This window comes from Limulus polyphemus, unplaced genomic scaffold (assembly GCF_000517525.1).
Source record: "Limulus polyphemus unplaced genomic scaffold, Limulus_polyphemus-2.1.2 Scaffold869, whole genome shotgun sequence".
NCBI lineage: Eukaryota > Metazoa > Arthropoda > Merostomata > Xiphosura > Limulidae > Limulus > Limulus polyphemus.
Genome location: NW_013666479.1, coordinates 257,573 through 270,583, shown reverse-complemented (window position 1 = coordinate 270,583; position 13,011 = coordinate 257,573). Strand labels below are relative to the sequence as shown.

The 13,011-nt window shown below is 33.6% G+C and overlaps 1 protein-coding gene across 2 annotated transcripts in view; it reads right to left on the bottom strand.

Annotated features, from left to right (window-relative positions):
- Positions 1-231: 231 nt before the first annotated feature.
- The window catches only part of LOC106460953 (ubiquitin carboxyl-terminal hydrolase CYLD-like), a 113,755-nt gene continuing 100,975 nt past the window's right edge, over positions 232-13,011 (bottom strand). For both annotated transcript variants that reach the window (XM_022387752.1, XM_013920710.2), the window contains 2 exons: positions 11,797-12,013; positions 232-2,676 (listed from right to left, as the gene is read on the bottom strand). In XM_022387752.1, the coding sequence (XP_022243460.1) occupies positions 2,486-2,676; positions 11,797-12,013 (408 nt within the window). In that variant the 3' untranslated portion in view covers positions 232-2,485. The remainder of the gene's footprint in view (positions 2,677-11,796; positions 12,014-13,011) is intronic.

Here is a 13,011-nt window from a genome sequence, read left to right as displayed (position 1 = left end):
GGCAATAGTGAAACACAACAGTCACAGATTCAAAATCAGTCTCAGTCTAACCAGTGTTTTAATTAAAAAACTTAAGTTCTCTTGTTTTATTCCATTTGAAAGCACATGCCTAGTTATGTGTGAAATGCTATTTTGAAATTTATGTTTAAGACAAAATCAATTTTTCCTCACTGTGTATTTAATATATTAAAACTATATTCCTAATGTTGGTTAAAATAAATCTCTTTAATATTTTTATAAACTAAAAGTATGTGAAGAACTAGCCAAAATTTACATAAATGTAGAATTCAATGAAGTTGTTGGTAGTTTCTATTAAATAATTCACCTACAAAGTTATTAACTGAAGTTGATACTTTTAAACAAAAACAATTCACAACTTTTAATATATATATATATATATATTTATTCATTATATTGTATAGATGTGTTTGTTTTTTATTTGAATTTCATGCAAGGCTACTCAAGAGCTATCTGTGCTAGCCATCCCCAACTCTGAAGTGACAGATTAAAAGAAACTGGTAACTAGTCAATACCACCAACTTTTGGGGTACTCTTTTACCAATAAATAGTGGGATTGATCATTACATTGTAACACCTCTACAGGTGAAAGAGTATGCATGTTCGATGACAGGTTTTGATCCTGCAACCTGCAAATTATGAGTCAAGTACCCTAACCATCCCATTGTGTAGATGTTGAAATACATATGTGTTATGTACATAACTGAAGTTCATGCGCATAATATATAAATCAAACCATCAAGGAACAAGAATGTATTTTATCAATTCTGTAGTTAAAAACAATGAATAAATTTTGGGGAAATATTTAATAATGTGATGTTGTTGTTTACCTTTACTCTTTACTATTACTTCTTTCAAACAATTATCATTACCATTTTGTCAGAGATTTCACCATTATTTAAAACAGATGACAAACAATGTTACATATATAATCATTAAACTTTCCACTTGAAGACTTCTTTTATCTGCAGATTATATAATGTTCTTTCAAGAAGTTTCATTGTTTTCCAAAGTAATGAAAATGAAGAAAACATCAAATTAATCAGGACCTAAATAATTACAATAAAACAATAACAAAAAAGTGGAAAGAAATTTTTGGAAGGGCTGTTTCATGTGTATTTAGAACAATTTCTCAAATAAAGTAATGTATATGTGGTATTCAGCATTAGATGACAACACATTCTTATGGCTTAAAATTGTAACAAGGCTGTTTTTGCACAATTTAAGTCACTATTGAGTACTGAATCAAGGTTTGCTTACCTTAAACAGAACAAGCTAATTTTGGTTTTCATTACTTTGAGAGTTCCTTTTCTGAAAATATCAGTCTTCACAGAGAACTATCTTACTGGCAAATGATGTATTGTAAAAAGTAGAAAAATTACTTGTCTTTTGACATGCCAAAAAAAAAAAGACGAGCTCACGACTACTGATTCAAATTTATCCGATATATATATTTATGCAACAAATGAGTAATAACATATTAACAAAGTGTTCTTTTTTTTAACAAAATGACCTTCTTCCTTTTGGTGGCACCATAAAATTAATGTACTGGTACAAACAAGACTTGGCAATAATAGCACCGAAAAAAATTAAAACACAGAAAAACAAAACCCATTGAACATATGTGAGTGAAGATTACTCTCAATGAGCTCTCTTTAAAACTTAAAAATATTAACTGAAATATCAAGAATTTATATGAATTGCTTGAAAACCATTTATGTACATATTTCATTGTTTGGTTTTGCTGGATTTCCTCTTGGCCTCAAATGTGCCCAGCAAGAACTTATAAAATCTAATGGATGGTGTACATTATATAAGTATTTATATATGGTGCCTAATAATGTTCATATATTATTAATGTTTTAGTATACCCAAAAATATCATAGTTTGTAGTCTGGTATATTGCAAACAGTAACTTAAGGAGTAGGATCTCAAATAAAAATTTATATGATGGCTTTTAAAGAACATGTGATTTTTTTGTCAGTTAGCAGAGCATGCAGAACTTTAAGCATATAATTCTATCTCAGAAAGGTAATTTACATTTAACTCTGAATATGGCTAATTTACAGGGACAGCAATAAATACTTTCTTTACACTATATATTATCCTGCAAAGATATATACATCTCTAAAATACTCCATATAATAACTAATTAAACTTGTGGTGAAAATATTTTAATTAAAAATACAACTGTAGCATCTATAGTTATTAACAATAGCAGATAAGGTAATACCTCTAAAACTTACTACAACTATAGAAAACAACTCAGTTTCAGAGGGGTTTCAGGAATGTGTTTTTTTTTTTTTCATTCTACAAACAACATAAATAAGACCTGCATGAATAACTTCCTGTTAGTTGAAACCATCATATGCATGGAAGGAAAAGAACTGATGAACTTATCAGTTCAAAACAACAATAACTTGTGCTTTCCCAGTAGACAAAAGGAAAAGAAACAACAAAAACATTATTATCGATACATCATGACATCGGGACTCTGGTACATACACATGTAAGCATCACATAACAAGCGTCGAGCAATTTCTGGGAGACATTTATCATCTTTGTTGGACATTAAGAACTCCATTCCTTCTTCAGACAACCACCATCGAAGGTCAGGGAAGGGAACAACTTCTGGTATGTTGTAGCCATTTTGCTCACCTACAGAAGAAGAAGAGATATCTGAACACTTTAGTTCATAAAAGTATAAATAATGACACTTCTAAGGTCACTGACCAGTACACTTACCCATAGGGGTAAAAAACACTACACTTTAGCCAAGAATAATCTCAACAACAAACATTTCTAAGGTAACAAAGCAATAAGCTAAATCGTAGAGAAAAAGACTTTAACTAAACATAATATATTCAACAAAATCTTCTAAACACTGAGCAATAAACTCTAATACAGAAAAAAGACTTACACACTTCAGCGAGGAGTTATCTATGCAACAAAATCTTCTAAAAACACATGAATATAATGCTCATCTATGAAAAAAGACATTTAGACACTAGCCAAGAACAACACAGAAACAACAATGAAAAAACAAACAAAAAATACACCCTTAAAAGCTTCTGTACTCAGAAGAGCAATATACTAACTTGTGAAGAAATAGCAATCAGGATCCTTAGGCCAAGAATAAATGCACACAACAAAAGAATTAAACTTACATGAGCAGACATGCCAACCCTAATTTATCTAAAATAAGAATGCCACAATAAAAAGATTTAACATTGAGCACAAACGTGGGAATGATTAAAGATCTGAAGTTGCTTTTCTGCCAAGAACGATGCTGAAATCCAAATAATAATTTTGGATTTAATGCACAACCAGTTAGTAGTATATCCAGACTTAAATTTCTGCAACACCCATGATTTCATATTAGGAAGTCATTTGCAATTGTTGTGGTTGATGTTGTTTTTTGTTATTTTCACCCTTACTTTACTTTATGGGTTTTATTTTAGTAGTAAACATACCCATGGTTTGTATTGTCTATTTCTTTTCAATTTCCTTTATTTTGAGGTTGTCATCCCAACATGGATCCCATCCCCCATGCTTTTTTTAGATTTATTTATCACCTCTCCAAGAAGTAAGAAATTTAATGTAAATTACTTGTTATGAAATTGTCATAACTCAGATAAAGCATAATTTTCATAGCCTTCAATTCTGTTTGGTTACAAAGCCATCAAATAGAAAATCAGAACCCTCTTGCTACACCCATCTGTTGTATCCTCTCTTTCAGGAATCGTCAATAGTTCTCTCTTATGTTTAATACTATATTATTTTTAACCAATAGAAAGCCAATGTTTTCATCTATCAAATGACGTATTATATTATGTTATTTTCTGTACTGGAAAATGTTAATTCCTCTTTCAGTACAAGCTTCATTCCCATGGGAAACACATCCACTAGCTTGGATGAATTTGAAACAGCTCGTACCACATAGTTAGAAAGCCAGAAAAATTGATAGTTATGGGACATTGTCTGTTTTTTGCATGTTATTATTCTGTGTACTTTGGTGCATTGTTTAATTAAATAGAAAACTGGTTATTGCACTAGTACCATTCGTATAAAAAAGTAGGGTTAAGTGTCATCGACTGTTGACAACAAATAAAAACAAAGACTCATGTAAGTACTTTATTTCTTGTTTTTCCATGTGTATTCTTTATTTATTATTATAAAAATAACTAAAACGTAAAAATAGGAAACTTTTAGATCAGTTAAGATTAAACTGGGTAAAAAGGTAAAATAAATAATAATAATAAGATTTTCATGAGTCACGTACATGAGCAGCTTGGAGTAGCTAGTGGGTAATGTAATTAGATAGTGTAATGTGAGCCACATGTTCCCCAGGTGATTTACAACTTATATTATAATAATGCAAATAGTACTAGAAGTTAGACATGTTCAAAGAGCAATAAAACAATAAAATTTACGACTAAATAGATGTATACTGTTACAAGTTTAAAGCTACTTAGGATGAACAAATGTAGTTTCATGTTACAAGTTGAAGTCATTCTAGAAATAAAAAAGGACAACTTTGATTTGGGGGGGGGGCAGGTAGATTAAATTGATCAACTTTGTATATTTATGTTAACGATAAAATATAAAGTTTTTACTAAAAAACAAACTTATGAAATGTATTTAGGATGTTTTATAGATTATGCAAATGAAATTTGAGATTTTTGAAAATCATTTTGCACTCAGACTGGTAAAAAAAAAGACTTGATATGTTCACGGACAAATCTTTAGTAAAAATACTTCATTAAAAATCGATTTTGTGTGCAAGCGACTTGTAATGTTTACTAAAGGTCTGCCAAATTTTGTAAAGATACACATTGTATTATAAGTTGCAGTATTAAAACTATATACAAGTAAAAATGATCATGTGGTCGGCCCTTGGGAATAAGCTCGCATTGAGAGTTTGTAACTGGCTAAATGTGCAGTGCATGTACTGTAGTCTACTGTACTCTAGTCTAGTTGGCTAGGTTGCGAGTGCCAAATGGCTGCATTCCAAACATCATGAACAGACTACTACAAAGTGTATGTGTATGCAATATGTGCATGAAAAACTGTGAAAATACCGTATTTGCCATTTGGCGGGAATTTCCAAGAAATGAGCATCAGCTTTGATATATCAAACAGAAACGTTCCGCATTTTCACCGTGTGTTGTTGGAGGTCTTGAAGATAACATACAAGAGAAAGGAATGATTGCATGTTATGATAAGCAAAGAGGAAAGAAAGTGTTTTTTTATTTGCAAATTTCGATGTGAACCCGGTTATTTTGGCCCCTGCTGTTACGAATAGAATTACATTTCTGATATGATAAATTTCAAATGAGCAACTTTCATTGTCTTGACAACTTAAAAGTAATTTTTACAGCAACATATTACATGTGTAACAGTGCATTTTTGAACTGATAAACAATATCATCACCAAGACGAAAAGAAAAGATGACTGAAAGCCTAAAACTCCAGACCATACAGTAAGTAAAAACAGTCAGCCAATACAATGTTTGGTTAACACATTACAACAGATTATTTTAAGCATTGGTATTGGGAATGAAAACTGGTGATCATTCCTATAAGTGGTAGAAAAAGAAAAGTATAAGATGTATGATTATCATTCCAAGAATTACTGAGATAAGTAAAAGCATGTGAAATTTCCAACCAATGATACAGTGAGTGAAAATAAGTGATCCTTCCAGACATTGGTGATGACGGCCCAAAAAGTATGGCCAAAACATATAACAAAATATCTAAAATATCTGGTTTAAATGGTGTATTACTTCTATTAGTGATATATAGAATGAAAACATGTTATCATTTAAAGAAGTGATAAACAGTAAAAAAAATAGGACCATCCTTCCAACTAGTGGCACAGTGAATGAAAACGTGTTTTTTCAAACATACTACTGGGGAGTAAAAGCATACAATCCTCCCAAACAGTGGTATGTTGAAGACAATGAGATCATTTCAAGCAGTAACAAGTGAGTAAAAATAAGCAACAATCCTTACAAGCAGGTATAGTAAGCAAAAGGTATAAACTCTCCAAGCAGTAATACAATGAATAAAAAATGTGATCATTACAGGCAGCAGTAGTTAGTGAGTGAAAACATGAATCTTTCTAGCAATCACACAGTAAATAAAAGCATCATCATCTGTAGCAGTAGTATAATGATAACCTGTACTAAAGTACATTTTAATCACATATAAGATTATGGCATGAAATAAAAACAAATTTTAAATTTATGGACAACTGATAATCTAGGTTAAGAACATGTTAAACTAAGATAAACTGGCAATCTTTTTCCCAACATCACAGTAAGAAAAAAAAAGTAGTACAACCACTGAAATTTATAATTTCAGAACTTTATAGCATATGTATATGTAGATTGAACCATCTAGTGTAATAATAAAATCCTGGTTTCAGCAGAGTAAATCAATATATGAGTGGAATATAAAGTGAATCAATGTGCTAGCACAAAATGAAAATTCTGAAGCACGTACACCATAATGTCCATCCTGAATGCGGATTTGGTTCCAAAGAAAGATCAATAAAAAAGAACTACATGGCCCAGAAAAATGTTACATAAAAATACTTATAATTAAGGCATGTTGAAAACCATAGAATAAAAGGAAATGTTGTAACCATGTGATTATCTACACAGAAGATGATTTATAAAGTAAAAGGCATGCTTAATCTACAGCACAAAATTGTAGCTGACTGATATAAAAACAAAATATTGTATCTATATTTTTATGTAATTGAGTATAGAAAAGAACTATATTTTTTAAAATCTCTCTCTATGTTCCATATCCAAACAGGATGTTGGTGACCATGGTCTTCCACAGATCTCACAAGGGATGCGGCAAATACATCAAGGTGAGAATTACCCCACCAAAGAAATAGCCACTGGAAAACATGAGGATTAAAAGATCACTCTGTTGAATAAATTTTGTCCAGTCAGGAAAGATCTGCAACAAGGTTGAATGCACCCGAAACATGACATGAAAGGAGAAGAATACCAAGGTTTGACCACATAGGGAATGAGAATGGTTGCCACCTTGGTGATTGATATAAGCTACCATCATAGAATTGTCAGAATGGATTGTGACCAGATGATTACTGGCAAGATGAAGAAAATGAATCAAATCATGATGTACAACCAGAAGCACCAGAATGTTGATATGGCAAAGACTTCTCAGCCAGAGACCAATGACCTGAAGCTTCCTGCTGATTGAACCATGCCTCCCAGCCATGGAGGGAAGTGTGTGTGTAAAGATATGCAAATCCAGACGAGGGGGAGGAAGCAGAACACTGGCCAATGTGTGGGCCTTGTCCAACCACTAATACAGATCGTTGACAAGGATGGAGGAAGGGAAATAGGAGCATCCAAGGAATCCTGTACAGAGTCCACTGAAGAGACCTCATACGTGCTCAACCACATGGTACTAAGGGTTTCCATAGAAAACCATATTCCAAAGAGCAATATCACCTTGCAAGCAGTAATGGAGGAAGTAGTAAGGGTGTGGAGAACTGAAAGCTCCATCAAATGGAGTCAACAAGAAGGTTGGGCCTGACTGAGATGAGTGTTGAAAAAGACAACTAAGTGGATAAAATATTGGGTAGGTATAAGCAATGACTTTTTCAACTTGATTAAGGAGCTGCCTCCAAAATAAGCAGATGAGTGTGATGGGCATACTCCCATTCAGAAAGAGCTAACAGAAGCCAGTCATCCATGTAATGGTGTATGCGCAACCCCCAACAAGCATATGTCAGGCAAAAGCCATGACCACTCAACAAAAAACACACTGAGCCAATGCAAGCCCAAAGGATAGCGTATGAAATTGATACACTACCCACGATGAACAAACCAAAGATAGCACTTCAACTGACAAGATATAGAAATATGCAGATAAGCATTCGAGATGTCCACCATGGTCATCCATTAGACCTGGAGAAAGCCCATCCAAGGGTGAGAAAGGGCTGCATAGTAAAGCAAGGCAGAACCAAAAATTGATTGAGGCAGGACAGATCAATCACAGGTTTTCTTGGGTACCACAAACAGCCTAGAATAAAATCCTGAAGAAGGATGAGGTATAGGTTCAATGGCTTTCTGGAAGAGGAGATTCTGTACCACCTCATTGACTGGTGGTAGGATCCCGAGGCAACAGAAAGGATATGTGTACCCAAGATAACGGAGAAGGGGGAAAGAAAGTGGATGAGAAGTCCCTTGGATAATACCCAAATAATCTAAAGATCTGTGCCAAAATTGTGCCATATGGGAACAAAATTGGTAAAGCAAGCCCTCACTGGACCAGAACCTATAGAGTAGTCACTGGTACTGTTGGCAACATGTCCAGCTTCATTGAATAATACAATGAGTGGAGGAACCCTTAAAGGTAGAACTGGTAAAGGTGGAGAAGTGGAATGGAAAACAGTAATATGGAATTGCCTAGGCTCAGAATAAGATAAATGATCAACCATAGATGAAAGGTTCAGTTGCTGTCTCACAGATTCCACACAGGATTCTAAAGTCTCAGGAATATCTCTGAAAACAGGCCATTGGAGAAAAGGGGCCACACATAAGTCCTGAAGGTAAGTAGGTGGTAAAGGAACTTGAGACAATACAGCTTCTCTCCACAGAAGATCCCAACACCAGAGAAACCACATGTGTAAGGAATGGGCCGAAGAAGACAAAAGTGCCAAAATGAAAAACCCTTAGGATCTCGGTGGAATGCCTCAGAAGGGAAGTGGATGGTGGACAAGTACCATAGGAGAGTCAATAGGGTAAGAATAGGGGAAACTGGGTGTAGGATAAACGAACAGGATGATCACAGGAAAACGTGATTCCTACTGTTGAGAATCAAGAAATGGACATTTAGGCTGATGGTAGGCTTAAGCAAACTTATCTAAAGCCAGTGGAGGGCAAGGTAAGCTAGTTCCCTCATGTATCTTAGATACAAAACAATCTGCATGAACCCTAATATCTGGGGGAGGGAGAAACATAAAATACTGAGATGAAGGAAAAGGGTTGTAAGAAATCAGGGAAACTGATAAAACAGAACACACCTGAGAAATCATGTCCAATAAAGCGTCAGGAGATGAGTCACATTCCTATTGGTGGAGGGTTGTTGCATGATGATTTACATACGAGATGCCATTGAACCACACTGATCGTGGGGTAAGTGGGAACTCAAGGCTTTTTGCATGCAAAAAAATGTTTGCATATAGAGGGCAGCACTGAGTGAGAATAGCTATGTCTGTGAGAACTGTATTGGAATTGATGGTTCAATAGTGTTCACATTCAATGGCTCTCGGTCTTTTGGGCAGTGCAATAAAGATCGATTTACTGAGATCGTCAGGTATTTCATCACTTTCATAAATCTCATTGATAATAGTTAACTTTTTTTACCAAATTCTTCCAAACATTTTATTTGTTCTACTGCGATTTTATCTGGTCCTGTAGCTTTATTGGTTTTCATTCTGTTGATAACTATTCATACTTCTGACTTAAGAATTTTCAATCCGTCTGTGTTATTCTTAATAGATGGGTTTTCTTCATGACTGTAGTGGAATAAATCTTCAATATACTCTGTCCATCTTTAAGTACTTGTTTTCATTCCATAAATACATCCACTAGCAGTGCATACTCCTTTACTTGCGACATCTTTGATATTCCTATACATTGATGTAACATCGATATCCTTTTGTTTTCTATTTCTTCATTGCACATTGATTGAATTCTTTCTTCAAGTTTCTTTTATTCTTCTGTACTAAATGTTTTCATCTTCCTTATATTTTTTATGAGCTTAAGGAATTCCTCCACCATCCATTTCTGTTTCTTTTGCCTTAATTTTAATGGAATAATCTCCTTGGCTGTTTCACCTAGTGCTTCTTTAAAAATTTCCCATTTTGACATATTTTCTTGAAGTTCTTTAAAGCGGTTTTTAAATGCAACTTTATACTTTTACTCAGATCTTTTCCATTAGAATTGTATAATTGAGCTTATTTGTCACTTCTTATGTTTCCTCAATCTTATTATGATGGTACATACGAGAGGGACATGGTTGCTCCTGCAGTCAGCCCAGGACTTTTCCATGTATACCCTCTTCTTAGGTGGTGTTCAAACACCACTCAATCTATTTCTCTCCTCTTTCATTTTTCTCTCCAAGTCAAAGCACTATTATCCACTTGTTCATAACCAGCTTTTGCATTTATATCTCCCATCACTATGACCACTTCTTGAGGTTTGCATTGCTTTTTTGCTTTATCAAGGTCTTCACAGAAACCATCATTGTCCTTTTCTTCATTTTCATCTGTCGGTGCATAGACTTGTATTATTACAATGTTGAAAGGTTTAAACTATATTTTCACAAGCATCACTCAATCACATATTGCTCAAAATACATACAAATGATTTGAACATTCTTTGCTAAAAATCAATCCAACTCCTCTTTTGTGTATCTGACCTCCTGAGAAAATGATCTTCATATCTTCTGAAACAACAGTACCAGCATCTTTCCAATGTGTTTCACATAGGACTAGAATATTGATCTTTAATCTCTTCATCTCATGCTTGACATTAAACAGTTTTCCAATTTGGTGTAGAGTCCTCACACTCCATATTACCACTTTGACTTCTCTCTTCTGGGTGCAAACAGTAGCATGCCAACAGTCAAGAGTTAATTGTCACACGTGACTTTCTTTACTGGGAGATGTGTCCTCTCCATTTCTATCAGGGACCTCTTTCAATAAACTGCATCCAGCAGTAGGACAGTCAATTGTGAGGGTAACAGTGAGACAAGTACTTTCTAACTGCTGTAGTCTCTGGGACAATGGTAAAGGAGAAGGGTTCAAGTTGGTTGAACACTGCAACTTGCAGCAAGAAATGGCAACCTAATGAAGTATTTTGACAAGCATAATCTATGATATTTTACAAACCAAGGAAAAACATAGTGACGCATCATACCCAGAATAACCTTTCCATAAGATTATAAAAATAAACACTTGAAGAAAAAACTGTGCAAATATAACTCCTTAATATAATTACTCATAATATTCTCTGGCTTTTGAATACATTCATCATGTTTGTGTTTTTATTTGGCAAAACCAAAAATAAAGGAAAACAAATGGGACTAAAAGAGTCACTGCAGTGAAGTAAAAATCTGTTTAATTGACCTAAGCATCTCACCTCACACTTCTTATACAACATTTGATGCAAACACAGGAATGGGTAGAAAAAAAAATGGTGGTATAACTGTGAAGCCACTAACCAAAGAGATTTTGAAATGAAGAAATGAGCTGATTGAACAGTCTCCTGAAACATATAATAACTTGTAAAAAATATGACTGGTACAGTTTATCAACTAAATAATATGGCTTTGTACATTCTATAATGTACAGAGAAATAAAATCTGGTTTGAAGAATATCAGTCAACAATGATACATGAATGGGAAGACTAGCACTAAAAAAGCAATAAGTCTATTTTAATATCCTCAATTATTTCATAACATCTTAGGAAATTACTTTTAGAAATTCATTAACAATTTTGGATGATTCACAGATAATTTTATTTTCATCCCAAACTTTAGTAAGTCAGAGATGCAAAATAACCCTTATATACCAGTAATATGGTGTAAAAATATAGTGTGAAGAAGTATATTATGTATCATTATAAAACTGTAAAATACCTCAAACTCTTTAGTACCTCTTTATCAAACACAAAAGTAGATAAGCATGTTATGGAAAATACAAAACATAAGCATAAACAGACCTTTACGATCAGCCATGCTGTCAAAAAAGCACCATGGGGCATCAGGTCCACTGCCACACTTAGCAAAGCAGACATAATGGCTCATCTCAATACAAACTACAGCAAACAATTCCATGTAGATTCGAGGGACGTGGTTATGGTCTTTTAACATATTATATTCTGGGGGAATGTTGAGCTTAGTGGTTTTATGACGAGAACGCTTTTTATTGCCATGACACTAAAGAAAAAATATTGAATTGCATTAAATCAGTTCATGTGATATAATGCTAAACGTATAATCTTACATTCTACAGCTAGTCGTCACAAACAGATATTTATAACCTGCCAATAAGTGGCTTTGTAACTGTTCACATAAATTAGAATAAGTAAGAATTTACTAATGCAGCATACTATAGTAACATCTTTTTTACTTCTGAATTAGTACTTAATATTTAAATAGTCACATAAATACCATGTTTGTTTCTAATTTAAAGAACATAATCCATTTCCAAGATCACCAAGCACAAAAATGAAAGTTACATGCACAGTGCTTATAACTGTATAGTTTGGTGGATGACTTCTATTTTTCAGAAAGACAGGGCCATAAAAAACACAAGTTAAGTTCTTGTTTTGCACTGAAAATGATGAAGAGTGCAGCACTTCATTTAGCTGTTTAGATGTGGTTATAATGTCTTATGATAAAAATATTAATTCAAAATAAATTTCTGTGTAAGAGTTATTCTTTTATACCCATTCATGCATATTATAGATGAAAAGGTGTAGCATCTATGAGAAGCTTGTTGGTTTTATACTGATCGACTTATAGGCAAGACTCATTCAAAATACATTTTGTGCAGGATGTATTCTTTAATATGCATAAAGAATGTAAGCAAAGGCATGGCAACTCTAATAAGACTGTTGGTTTTGAGTGTATACATGCAAGACATAGGAAGTGCTTATTTTGAGTGACAGATATTGTTAAACATATCTTTAATACAATAATTTTTCCCCATCTTTATATATGTTAATATAATGAACCATACTGTTCTCTTGAGTATGTGCAAGAACTTTTAAAATATCACATAACTTTACTAATAATCTATTATTCAGACATTACACCCTTAAGCTTTAACAACAAGTTGTAAGCTGAACTGAGGACATTGATCTCCGGCTTTAGTTTATAAATCAGCAGAGTTTCCTTAATACAGAGGCTTTGTTCACAACTGGCCTTAGCCA